Source organism: Equus asinus, chromosome 16 (genome assembly GCF_041296235.1).
Source record: "Equus asinus isolate D_3611 breed Donkey chromosome 16, EquAss-T2T_v2, whole genome shotgun sequence".
Lineage (NCBI taxonomy): Eukaryota > Metazoa > Chordata > Mammalia > Perissodactyla > Equidae > Equus > Equus asinus.
Genome location: NC_091805.1, coordinates 14,203,589 through 14,217,386, shown reverse-complemented (window position 1 = coordinate 14,217,386; position 13,798 = coordinate 14,203,589). Strand labels below are relative to the sequence as shown.

At 33.6% G+C, this 13,798-nt stretch overlaps 1 protein-coding gene across 4 annotated transcripts in view; it reads left to right on the top strand.

Moving 5' to 3' along the window:
* Positions 1–13,798, top strand: part of PIGK (phosphatidylinositol glycan anchor biosynthesis class K) — a 110,269-nt gene that overhangs the window by 64,571 nt on the left and 31,900 nt on the right. For all 4 annotated transcript variants that reach the window (XM_044748901.2, XM_070486636.1, XM_014849589.3 and 1 more), the window contains one exon: positions 8,477–8,561. In XM_044748901.2, coding sequence (XP_044604836.2) covers positions 8,477–8,561 — 85 coding nt within the window. The remainder of the gene's footprint in view (positions 1–8,476; positions 8,562–13,798) is intronic.

The following is a 13,798-nucleotide window of genomic DNA, read 5'->3' as shown; positions in this document are numbered from 1 at the left end:
AGAAGTAGACCTAGAAGTGATCCAGAACTTGGAGTTAGTAGATAAGAACCTTAGAGTAACTATGATAATATATGTCCAAGAAAATAGGAAAAAATTTCTTGAAAACATATAAAAAGATAGGAAATTGACCAGAGAATATGAATATATCTAAAGCAGTGAAATGAACTTTCTAGAATTGAAAAATATATTTTCTGAACTGAAGAACTCAATGGATGGCTTAACATTGAATTGGATACATCAGAAAACAGGATTAGTATACTTGAAAACAATTCGATAGAAAATATCCAAACTGAAGCACAGAAATAAATAAACAAACAGAGTAAGAGACGTAAATAAAGAAGGAAACATAAAGAAAACATAAATAAAGAAATAAAGAGAGAAACAGACTAAGAATCAGTGAAATGGTGTAACATGTGTAAATAGTGTCTTAGAGGACAGATTGAAAATAGAGAAGCAGCAATATTTAAAGAGATAATAAGCAGAACTAATGAAACACATCAAACCTCAGATTCAGCTAACTATTAACTCTAAGCAGGATGAATACAAAGGAAACCACAACTTGGCACATTTATAGTCAAAACACTGAAAAATCAGAGAAGAATCTTAAAGATGCATTACCTTTAATACTGACATAAACCATGGGAGTCATAAAACAATAGAATGACATGTTTAAAGTGCTGAAAGGAAGACAACTTCTAACCTTTAATTCTACACAGCAAAAATATCTTCCAAAAATGAAGGGGAAATAAAGATGTTTTCAGACAAACAAAACAGAGAATTTGTTGCCAGTGCACTCGAACTAAAATAAAAACTAAATGGAGTTCTTCAGCCAGAAATAAAATGATCCTGAAGGGAAGCATAGAAATTCAGTAAGGAATGAAGAGAAGCAGAATAGGTAAATATATTATTTAAGATAAATGGATATTGATGGGACAATAAATAAATAAAAGCGATCTCCTGTTGAGTTAAAAAATATTTGTAGAATTTAAAATATGTGACAACAATAAGGCAAAAAGCAGAGGGATAAATAGAATTAAAGTGTTGTAAAATACTATTCTTGTTGGAGAAATGGTAAATGTGTCAGTTTGATTAGACTACAAGTCAGGTTTGGGTCTTCTAATGTCCAAGGTAACCATTATAATAATGGTGAATGTATGTATAACTACCATGTTAGAGGAAGAAAAGGATTAGTAAAATATTTGGTTAATTCAAAAGAGGAAAGAAAAAGGAACATCAAATAGATAGGAAATAGAAAATAGACAATAGTTGTAAATCCAACTACATCAGTTATTAAATTAAATGTAATTGGAGCAAATACCCTCTTTGAAAGAGTAGGTGAATTAACCACAGAACCCTGAAATGTGCCTTTTACATGAGATGTCTCCAGTATCAGGGCACAAAAATCACTTGGAATGTTGCTAAAGTAATACTTAGAGGGGATTTAGGAAAAAAATAAGTAAAAGAAATAAGCCTTCAAGTAAAGAAAATTAGCTTTTTTTTTAATTGTCAAAAATATATACCCTCTCCCAACAAACTACAAACAGGAGGATCAGATGGTTTTCACCATGGCATTTACCACACACAAGAGTGGGGCTGACATACGTGAATAAAAAACGAAAGCACGTTGCCTAACACATTTGATGGAACTGGTTAATTTTGAAACCAAAACCAGACAAGGAGAGTATGAAAAAAATATAAAGCCAGCATCACTTATGATCACAGATGTACAAATCTTAAGTAAAATTCAAATCTTGTAATTTATGAATAAAAATACCTCATGAGCAAATAGAAGTTATCTTAAAATTGCAAGAATGATTTAAGATTAGAAAATATATTAATGTATTTTATTGTATCATTATATTAAATGTGAACTATTTTGTAATTGTTTTGTTACATGCAGGGAAAGCATTTGATTAAAATACATCAATCATTAATGTTGAAAAAAGCTCCATGGCTTAGCAAACTAGAAATACAAGGGAACTGCCTTGACTTAATAAAGGCCATGTATCTAAAGCCAGCAGCAAACATTATACTTTAGGCTGAATGTTGAGCAGCATCTCAATGGAAGTCAGACAAGATGAGGGTGCACGCTATAATTCCATCTATTCATCACTGCACAGGAAGTCCCGGCTAACGCAAGAAGACTAAGGAAAGAATAGGAAGTGTAAGAATCAGAAGAGGTACACTTTCTGCGTTTTTATGACCAATATAGCCATGCGTCGCTTGGTTTTCTGAGTTTTGTTATATCCACTTTACTCTGTTTTTTGGGAGATATTCTTTCTTAACTGTTAGGTACGTTTTTATGCCACACTGCAAGCTGACAGTAAATAAGATGCGTTTCAACAATTGGGCTCCAAATTAATGTAAGCTTAGCTCTCTTGGGAGTTAGCTTTCTGTTTTGTCTCCAGTTACGTCTCCTTCCCCTGGCTCGTCCTCGTCCTTGTGCTTCTTCAAAGTAGGTGATAGCCAAGGTTATGTTTTAATATTTTCTCTCACAAGTTTTTAGTCTGATAATTAGAGGAGTGATGATGCTGCGAGTTTGGGAGGGGGTTCTCATTTCAAAGAGATGATGCCTTAGACTGTCGTCTCATTGCTATTTAACCTATCTTCATAAAAATGATCTTCAGTGACCCTTGGGACCTTTCTGGAGTTGTAATAGCATTTTGTGTTTGTCTCTATTGGCCAATAAATTGGAGTTCTTTTCTCCCTTAGAATATCTTTAAACTTTCAGGAATGTTGCAGCCTCTAGGTTTGTCAAGTATATCTTGCACAACAATGTGTGTTGTCAACTATATGAATGCTTGGGCATTTTTTAAAATGCAGTTTAGGAGTGGAAATTTTTCTATCCTTTTTTATTTTTCAAATAAGATTGTATAAGGGAATTAATTTTGTTTTTCTATATACTTTTAGTTTTGAGTAATACTTCTGAGCTATCATGTTCAAGAGGTTACACTAACTTTGGCTAGCTTCGCATTTTTGACATGTTTAGAGAATTTCTCCTTAATGATTTTGGATTACCCTGGATGATGTGTATTGAATTATTTATTGATCTTCTTAATTTTTAGTTTGTATTTGGAATAGCACAACATCTCTGCTTTTCTGTTCTTTTTCATTGGGTATATTTCTAGTATTTGAAAAGATGCTTTGATCTTCTGCCTACAGTAAGCTATGTCATTTTATACATAAATAATCTAATGTCAACATGGCAAGATAGAACAAAAGCTTCACCTGTTTCTGAATCAGAGATGGCCTTATATATGGGCACAGTAAGTAATTTTACAGCGTTATTTCAGGAGTGCTTGGATGGTGCAGAGGAGAAAGATTTTTGAGAGCACTGAGCATCTATGAAAGAGTAAAAGAACACAAAAGAGATGAGGCTTGGTAAAGATGCACTTCATAGGTTTCAGAATTTTGCCAGCAGCATTTTATTTACTTGTGGAGGATTTGGACGATACTTTAATTGCATTTTGATTTGAGATGGTAGCATCATGGTATTGGATCCAAAATCCTTTCTTAGTATAAACAAATTCTGTTTATTATTGTTTTCTACAAAAACAGCTTTTAAAAAATAGTAAAGTAAAAAAAGGAACACACAGCTTTTTCCATGTAGAAATTACTCCCTTATTAAATTATTTAGGTAGATCTTAGTGAAGGATCTTGGAAAAAGATAATAAAAAAAATTTATTGTTTTAGGAGGGACTCAAAATGTTAAATAAAAGAAATAATGGATGGCTTTAAGACAAAGAACTTTACCATTTTGCATAAGAAAATCCCAGGTTCCCTTAGGATGACAGCTGTATATAAATTGAAATTAACATTTTTAGTTTTCTCAGTTTCTGGATTATACTATAAGCATAACTACTTGATCAGAGCCCTGGCTACTGAGGACTTGAGAGATGGGGCTTAGAAAGTGTGGGTGACCTTAGGTGACAATCTTGGGAAAGCACTAATTCTGAGAGAATGGAAGATGCCTCGCAAGGAGGGAGGAGGGAGTGTCCCTTGGAGGCTCGGTGGTGAAGAGTAAGAAAGAAGCAGCTGAAGATAAGGGTCCAAAGGAAATAAGATAAATGAAAAAAAAAATTGTTTCCACCACCACCATCACAAAAAGTACCATTTATAAAGAAACTATACTTCAGTGTAGCCACAGAGGAGGGTGCTCTTGAAATGAAAACTCAATAAGCCAATTTATCTCCCTTCTTACCCCATCACAAGATAACTTGTTATTGCTGATCCTGAAAAGCCCAATTTAAATAGTCTTCAACAGAAAAAGAATCCAGCATCTGTACAAAGTTACTATAAGAAAACAGAAAATTAAAATCGAATCTTCTCAGCTCACAGAGAGAGAGAGAGAATGAAAGCAAAAATAAAAAGAAAGAAAAGTCACAAAACAGGAATACTGAAACACAACACTGGAACGTGAATAACAAATATTACACAAGCAACTGCATTATGAAAGGACACTGTGAATCAGACACTCCAAAACTCACAGTTGAAATAGACACACAACAGGAAGATGTATGACACAGGAGCTGCCTGAACTCTGGAAATAAAGCGACAAAAATCATTTCAGAAGTGAACACTTAATTACAAGGTACCCACGGGAAGGTAAATACTGCCAAAAGTTCAGTAAGAGACATAAAGAACAGAAATGAAAGAGAGTTGAGAAAATGAAACTGAAGTCAGAGATAAAAGGATCAGAGAGAAAGTGATAGAGAAAATCCAATATATTTAGTTCCAGAACTTGAACTAGAAAAACAAATGGAAAATGAACAGAAATTATATTTAAAATTATGGTTAAAAAAACTTTTCTGAAGTACAAGGAGATCTGAATTTCCATATTGTAAGGACTCCTTTGTTCCTGGCAGAATTGATCTAGACCAACTGACTGTTAGCTGTATCCTGTATGCTAGTGTTAGACCTTAAAATAAAAGGAAAAAAAAAGACCACCTGAGCCTCCAAGCCAAAACATAATAGTTTAAAAATTTAAAATAAGTTAAAAATGAAAGTAATTAGAATGGAAAGAAAATCAGCTTAACATCACACAGCAACATATAAAGCAAGAAAATGGTGGACAGGGGCTGGCCCCGTGGCCGAGTGGTTAAGTTCGCGCGCTCCTCTACAGGCGGCCCAGTGTTTCGTTGGTTCGAATCCTGGGCGCGGACATGGCACTGCTCATCAGACCACGCTGAGGCAGCGTCCCACATGCCACAATTAGAAGAACCCACAACGAAGAATACACAACTATGTACCGGGGGGCTTTGGGGAGAAAAAGGAAAAAATAAAATCTTTAAAAAAAAAAAAAAAAGAAAAAAAAGAAAATGGTGGACAAACATTTTTAAGAAATTCCAAATGAGTAATAATTTTAATTTATTGTAAATTATTGAATAAATAAAAACTCCTAAGTCCATAGTGATACCCAAGATTACTTGTGAATTGCATTTCGAGTGACTTTTTAAAAATGTTCTACAGTTATTAAGAAAATTTTCAAACCTATCCGTGGTTGATGCATGCTGAAGTGTTTAGGTATGAACTGTCATGATATCTGCAACTTGGTTTCAAATGGTTCAGAAAAAGTAAAAAAAAAAAAAGAAAGAAAATATAGAAACTTGTTTGGAATTTTTCATAGCAACTACTTGTCATTTTAAAAAGTCACCCAAAACAAATTGCTAGATTTCCAATATTTTTGTATCTTTCCAAATGACTGAGAGACATTTTGTAAGTAAAATATATTCCATCTTATACATTGTTACTTTAGATTTTTGGAATAAACAATGAAGAGTGTCTTTTCTGTATTTCTATATATTCTTAGAATTGCTTCAGTGGTTTAATCTTCATTCATTTTTTTTCAGCAGATTTTTACTGAAACTGCTGATGCCTTAACAGGAATCATGGCAGTGACACCAAACTGTAGTGAGTAGTAGTCATTGTATTTGTCCCCGCCACAGACACGCAGTAAGAAAGAGACAAACATGCACAGATATGTCAGTTTCACTTAGAACTATCCTTGATGAGGAAGGAAAAATTTTTAATTATTTATCTTTTTATTATTGAGTTGTAATAGTTATCTATACATTCTTGATACAAATCCTTTTTCAGATATGTGATTTGCAAAAGTTTTCTCCCATTCTGTGGGTTGTTTTTTAACTTTCTTGATAGTGTCCTTTGAAGCACAGAAGTTTTAAATTTTGATGGTATTCAATATATCTATTTTCCCGTTGTTGCTTAGTACATGTTTTATATACCCAAAAAATGTAGATTGACTTTTTAAAATGTACGTTATGAATATTTTAAAATAATGTGTGATTTTTTTTGTCAATTAATATTTATTTTTTTATTTATTTATTTATTTTTAAAGATTTTATTTTTTCCTTTTTCTCCCCAAAGCCCCCCGGTACATAGTTGTATATTCTTCGGTGTGGGTCCTTCTAGTTGTGGCATGTGGGATGCTGCCTCAGCGTGGTTTGACGAGCAGTGCCATGTCCGCGCCCAGGATTCGAACCAACGAAACACTGGGCTGCCTGCAGCGGAGTGCGCGAACTTAATCACTCGGCCACGGGGTCAGCCCCCATATTTTTTCTTATTTTTAATTGTGGTAAATATACTATATTAATTTTCGAGGACTGCCATCACAAAGTACCACAGACTGGGTGACTTAAACAACAGACAGTTATTTCGTCACAATTTTGGAGCCTAGAAGTCCGAGATCAAGGTGTTGGCAGGATTGGTTTCTTCTAAGGGCTCTCTCCTTGACTGACACGTGGCCGCGTCTTCCCCCCTGTGTCTTCATGTGGTCTTCACTCTGTCTCTGTGTCCTACTCTACTCTTAGAAGGACACGGTCATGTCGGATTAGGGCCTACCATAACGACCTCATTTAGCCTTAATTACCTCTTTAAAGACCCCATCTACAAATACAGTCACATTCTGAGGTACTTGAGGTCAGGGCTTCAACATAGAAATTTTGAGGGGACACAATTCAGCCCATAACATATACATAATATAAAATTTACCATTCTGACTAACCATTTTAAACTATATAGTTCAGTGGCTTTAAGCACATCAACATTATCATGTAACCATCACCACCATCCATTTCCAGAACTGTTTTTATCTTTCAATACTAAAAGTCTCCTCATTAAACAATAACACCCCATTCTCCCCTCCCTTGTCCCTGGCAACCACTATTCTATTTTCTGCCCCTATAAAACAATGTTTTGAGGCAATATTTTTTCATCATTAGTGAGAGTCTTTAAAGTTCTCCCAAACTGATTATTTTTATGCTAATTCTACAAAGTATACACAGACTTTTACCTAGCCAAGAGATTCTTTAAGCTCTTAAATCATATCCAAAATTTTGTCCTTATTTGTATATCTGCCTTTTTCTTGGGAGAGATTCCAGATTTCTCACCATCAGATTCCTTGACTACAGCCCTAGAGGCTTAGACCAGTCTTGTTTGATTATTTTTCAAGAGAATTCAAGGTTTTGATTTTTCAAAACTTAATTTTTAAATTGGTAAGTTAATGTGTAATTTACAGAAAAAAGTAAAAGAAAGTTTAAATATGTTTAGGTCTTATTGTTTTGAAATGTAATGTTTATTTGCTATTTCAAAAAGGGTCAATAAATTTTTAAAAACATTTTTGTAATTCTCTTCATTTGGGGAGATTTTATTTTTTATTCCTACTCTGCACTTTGCTATGTTATACTGTATTATGTATGTATTATGTCAACTCTGCATCTCATTGTAAATGTAGATATTAAAGAAAATATTTTTCATATAAAATAAACTCTGAGAGTTGTTGTCTTCGTTTTATTCATATATTCATTCAGCAAACATTTATTGAGTCTTTATTGTATGGTAAACATTGGATATACAAAGAAGAGTAAGACATGTTTTTTTGTCTTTAAGGAGGTAAAAAAATGTACCTAGATAGGTTTAAATAAATTATTATATTTGAAAGAAGAGTAAACAAAGAAGGAATTGGTGATTGGTCCAAACAGGAAACAGAGTGAAGAAAATCAGAGTCATGGAGCTGCAAGGCCCAGTGGTGGGTGCCACTAGTTGGATATGGCTGAAGCAATAGCCCAGTATATAGAGAAGGAGTTGCTAGAGATGAGGCTTGAATGTGGTTGGAGGCAGGTTTTGAAGACTTTTAAATACTAATAAAAAGCACACTCTATGAACAGGGAGTTCCAAAACATTTTTAAGTCTCAGAATGAAACACAGGATCTGAGAATATTAGGTGATGTCAGCTAATCTTATTACGTAGTAATTAAATGCAATGTGAGTACATTTATAGTTCTGTCATTTAAAAATTATCATTAGGTGGTTTTTCATAGATTATTGATAAATGCTGGTTATTTCAAAAATGTGTTTAATATATAAGTTTAATATATTTCATATTTGGCATATTTAGGTATTTGCTCTATTTAAAATAGTATTTACCTTAGTCTTGTGTTTTTTAATTTCTTTTTTCTAGTAATAAGGAAGACCAGATCGATGAAGAACGAATGGAACCTCTGAAATATGCTGAACAGCTTCCTGTAGCTCAGATAATACACCAGGTTTGCTGTCCACTTTATTCTTTTGAAAGAAACAAGATTTTTAATCTCTAGAAAGTAATTGCTTTTGTTAGGTTTTTCAGAATCCATGTGCGGTAGCTGAAAGGCGTTCCTGGCCGTCTATCCCTGTGTGGACTCCGCCTGTTACAGTTGGGAGTCTCATTCAAAGACAGTATTAAAAGGCCACTTGCTGGGTAATAGTAGAAGTCTTACTTATGTGAAATACAGGGTGAAATCAGAATTATCTTTTCTGCATTAACAATGAGACTTAATTTTAGAAAACTTTCATTTGAACCATCGTATATAGTACTTGTTAGTGACAAGGAAAAAACTGAAAAAATATCATTTGGTATAATTTTACTGAGTAGCTAAAATGAGAAAACAATCTTTCCCTACTTCCTCCACCCCACCCCATTATCAGCTCTTGTAAAGTGTGATTCTAAATGTCGTGTGGGCACTTTTTTCATTTCCAATTATAATGACTCTATCATGCCTTCTATATAACTATAATCTTAGAGAAGGCAGCGTGGTAAGTACTTAAACGTAGATTTTGTACTGTAATTTTGACAGCATTTAAAGTGTGCCCTGCTGGGCCAGAATCTAAGAATTTTAAATTGTCTGTTGTTGCGAGTTATGGCCTTTAGACCTAATGGATTTTTCAGAATCTGTAGATTATAGGAAAAATTAAAAGCCTTTAAATATCAGAATTTCTCAGAATTTTAATAAATGCTTATTATTATGAGTCTTTCCGTATGTCTTTATCAATCAAAAGAATTTTTATTTAGCTGATATGGGTTGATTAGAAGTAGTGCTGGTTTGAAAATGCTTATTAAAAGAAACAGGCTTTTACGTTAAAATGTTGGATGTATGATAGTAAAATTCTACGAGAAATTACAAAAAATGGTCAGAAATTTGCCACTTTGGGAAGCCTATCTGTGCTTGGTAATCAAGTCCAGTTTATATGTCAGGAATTCCCTAGCGTTGTCAGAGCTTAAATGACCTAACAGCCTGCAAATGTCACATTTAAAATTCTGTCTTCATGCCTGACTCTCAGCATAAATGAATTAAACAGCAGAGCAGGCAGCAAGTCAATATGTTCTTAACAGTAAGAGTGAGCAATGGAACAGTTTGTGGTTTGTTCGGAATAGGTAAATAGAATCTGCCCAGAATAGTTCACCTAGACTAAAATCTGAAACAGGAAACAAGAATTAACCTTTAAGATGGTTGACCAGATGAAATGTCAGTCATGTTTTTATAGCATGAATGAACCAATAACTATGGTTTATGTAACAGCTGCATTTTGCTCTTATACACTGTATAAATTCAAAGATGAAAAATTTTGACCCTGGTGAAAGTTTTTTTTATAATATTTTTGGCAGTATAAGAAGCTATATTAATTTAAACACTGTATTATAAACATTATAGTTAAAATTCTGTAGTATCTGAGTTTGCAAAATTTTGATTTTTAAGAAATTTACACGTTAGGAATTTCTTTTATTTTATTGAATAGAATTAATTCTGTTCTCAAGGGGCAGTCAGGAAAGGTCATTGTTAAACCAGACTCTGTTCCTCTTGTTATTTCCCTTTACTGACAGCACTGCAGCCTTGGGACTGTTACCATTGTCTGTCCAGGTGGTCTTTAAGAAACATATGAGTTATGTTGCCAGATGTTCACTTATTTTTTCCCCCTAAAAGAATAGTAATACATGTGATAATTAGGTTTAGCCAATCCCACAAAAGCTTTTAAAACTGTAATATATCTCCATTATAGATTTATTGTAGTATATGTCTAACTTCCACCTGTAACTATTTTATACTGTAAGTTACTGTTTTTCCTCTAATCTTGAATCATGTTTGACCTGTGCCATTTTGGAGCATGTATCATTTCTATTCGAAATAATGTTATTTATTCACATCTTATATCTCCTATTTGATTGTCTTTCTGGACGTTCTTGGTTTCTTGATATTCTTGATATCTTGATGTTCCTTTCAGCATCTTGCCTCGTGCATATATGCCTGTGCATATATCTGAATGGATGGGTATGTATTTTTAATGGTGCACTGAGAGCCAGGAGCACCTCTTTTCCCTGCTACGGAGACATTAGAAGCCAGGGCCTCTCACTAGGAGCACAGTTTAGAAGCTGCAGGAGAGGAGGAGCAGGGACAAGAGCTATTAACATGAGGAGCAATTTGAGAAATAGAAGAGAGAGGAATGGGTCTCAGTCATTTGAGTAATTAATTTCTTGTGTATCTTGCTTAAACTGCATTTTACAATCGGGAGCTAGGCAAGATTCTCAATATTGCCATTTTATACTGCCAAATTATTTGCCCTTTTTTAGGGATGCTAGAAAATATGATTGTACATCTAGGAAACCCAAGAGACTCAAGTTATAAACAATAGAATGAATAAAAGAATCTGGTGAGATAGCCAGATATAAGATAAATAAAACTGATAGCTTCTCTATATTTGCAATAAGCACACAGAATGGAAATGGGAAAAATTTTCTTTCTTGACAATGAAAAGAATTATAAAATACTTGGGAATAAAATTTTACAAGTAAACCATAGGACTTATATAACAAGAATCGTGGAAATATACCATGTTTTACACACAGAAAGACATACCAAATACTTGATGGGGTGAGGAATTTAATATAAAAGTATAATTTCTTCCAAATTAGCAGTTCTAATTAGAATGGAAGCAAGTTTGGTTTTTTTTTAATGTTAGGAAAAAAATGACCACATAATTCCTGTGAAAGAGCAAAATATCCAATGATAGCTAAAGAAATTATGTAAAAAGAGGGATGCACCTACCTTACCAGATATCAGAACACAGCCTATATAATTAGATAAATATGGTATGGAAAAGGAATAGACAAATGCATTAATGGAGCACAATGGAAGAGTCGATTTCAAACTTTATCATAATTCACAATAAGGAATACATTTTGCATATATAATAATGTATGTGTGTTAAAAACAGAAATAAAAGTTTCATGAAACATTTACCCTCATTACATATGATGCACACTGATATTTTCTTTTTCTATTTTATATGTTTTAAAATGCCAAATAAAGCCTGCTAAGTTGGTTTCAAAAGCAGCAAATAGTCTTGACCTGTGGCTTGAAAGACACTAAAATAGAGAATCGAGAGAAAAAATTCACTATATCTGATCGTTTAATATATGATTGAAATGATATTTCAGTAAGAAAATGGCTAAACGTTTATTTCATATTATGTATGAAGGAAATTTTGTATAGATTAAAGACTTCAAGTAAAATAAATAAATAAAAATTTTAGAAGAAAATTTAGGCAACTACATTTATAATCTGGAAATAGGGAACAACTTCTTAATGAACACAATAGCCTGGAACATTTGTTCAGCTCCATAAAAATGAAATATTTTACACAACACAAGATACCACAATGTTAAAAGATTAATATTAGAATTAAGACAAAATGTTTACATAGAAGATAACAATAAATTAGTTAATATTTAAAATATTCACAGAACTCTTGGGAATTTAAAAAAGGCAAACAGAACAACTCAGTAGAAAAAAAAGACAAAAGCGGTGAAAAGCAGTTCAGAAAAAAACAAGCCTAATGGCCAATGAATGAAGAAAAGAGCCTGTAAGAACAAGCCAGTTTGTACTGTGGAACACTGGAAAAGGAGGCCCCAGCACCTCCAAGGTTGGGTGCAAACGGGAGCTCCCAGCGTCCTCCTCCTATTTAGTTCTCAGAACACTGGCATCCAGGCCTATATATTCTGTCAGCAGAAGAATGGAGAATTCCTCCCTGAAGATTCTAGTCTAATAGAAAAATAATGTACATTTTGATATTTGCACGACCCCAGTTTAATAGCCAGGTGGTTAATGCATGGCCCCACTGGTAAGCCCACTGGTTTATAAGTGCTGCTAATGCTTGAAGAGCTTATGATCAGTGTTTTATTTCCTCACTCTTAACTGTGAAGATACAACCAAGGACCATCAGACTTTTGGGGAATGTCTTCATTATGAAAGAGAAAGATCAAAACAAGCAAATGGAAAAAGGGAACTTAGCAAATACAAACGATGACAGGAACAGAAGAAAATGATAATAATCACCACCACTACCACCACCACCTCAGAAAGAAATGAGAAGATATTTTATTTTTGAAGCAGAATACTATACAAAAAAGGAATATTCAGAAAACAAGGAAGAGCTCTTGGAAATTAAAACTATGAGAGTAGAAATAAAAGTTTCAATAGAGAGTTTTGAAGGCAAAGTTGAGAAAATCACTCAAAAGGTGGGACATTTAAAAGACAAAAGAGAAGGAAAATTGGAGAGAAAGCATAAGAAAATTGGAGAAATAACTGTTGGTAGACAGTTATATATGAATCTTTCATATTTCTGTTCATCTTGTAAGCGGAGGCACAGACAGGCTTTTGTTCTGGATTGTCTTGTCAAAGGTGTTTTTATAGTGAATAACCTTGGAAGACAGAGATGGTGACTCCTTCAGGAGCAAAGTGCAGATTTATTTGCCATTATAATAAAGATCATGTCTCCCTCCAGGGCAAAGATAGGACAGATTTGTTGCGGCTTCTTATAAAAGATTTGGGATTTCCTAATCTGAGGATTCCTTGTCTGTTATATAGACTTACTGTGTGCATAGCATCTACCTGTCCTGCCACTACATTGTCCCCATGGGACTTGAGGGGCAAGGAGACCTGGCACAAATGTGAAGCTCATGCTGCCGTGAATAATAAAGTCCTTTGTCACTGACCCAAGAGTCTTGTGTCTTTTGCCAATATCTATGAAATTGTTCTAGGTCAACTTGTTACCTTGGAAGCAGGGTAAAATTTCAGACCCTTCATAGATTTGGACAATAACTGATGAGGTCAAATGTCTGACTAATAAAGATACTAGAAAAAAAGGACAAAAAAAATTGGAAAGGAGGATATATTAAAGAAATAATACAAGAAAACTTTTCCAGACCTCAGTGGTTTACCAAGTGCTCAATACTATGAAACAAATAGCCTACATACCAAGGAACATCATTTTAAAATTTTAGAAGAGTAAAAAATAAAAAGAGCCTAAAAACTTCCAGAATGAAAAAAGAAAAAGACCACAATCAAAAGAACAAGAATCAGAATGTCATGACGCTTATCAATAGCAACATTTAAAACAAGAAAACAGTGGAATGATGTCTTCAAAATTGTGTGAGAAAATAATTTCCAATTTAAGATTCTCTTCATTGCTA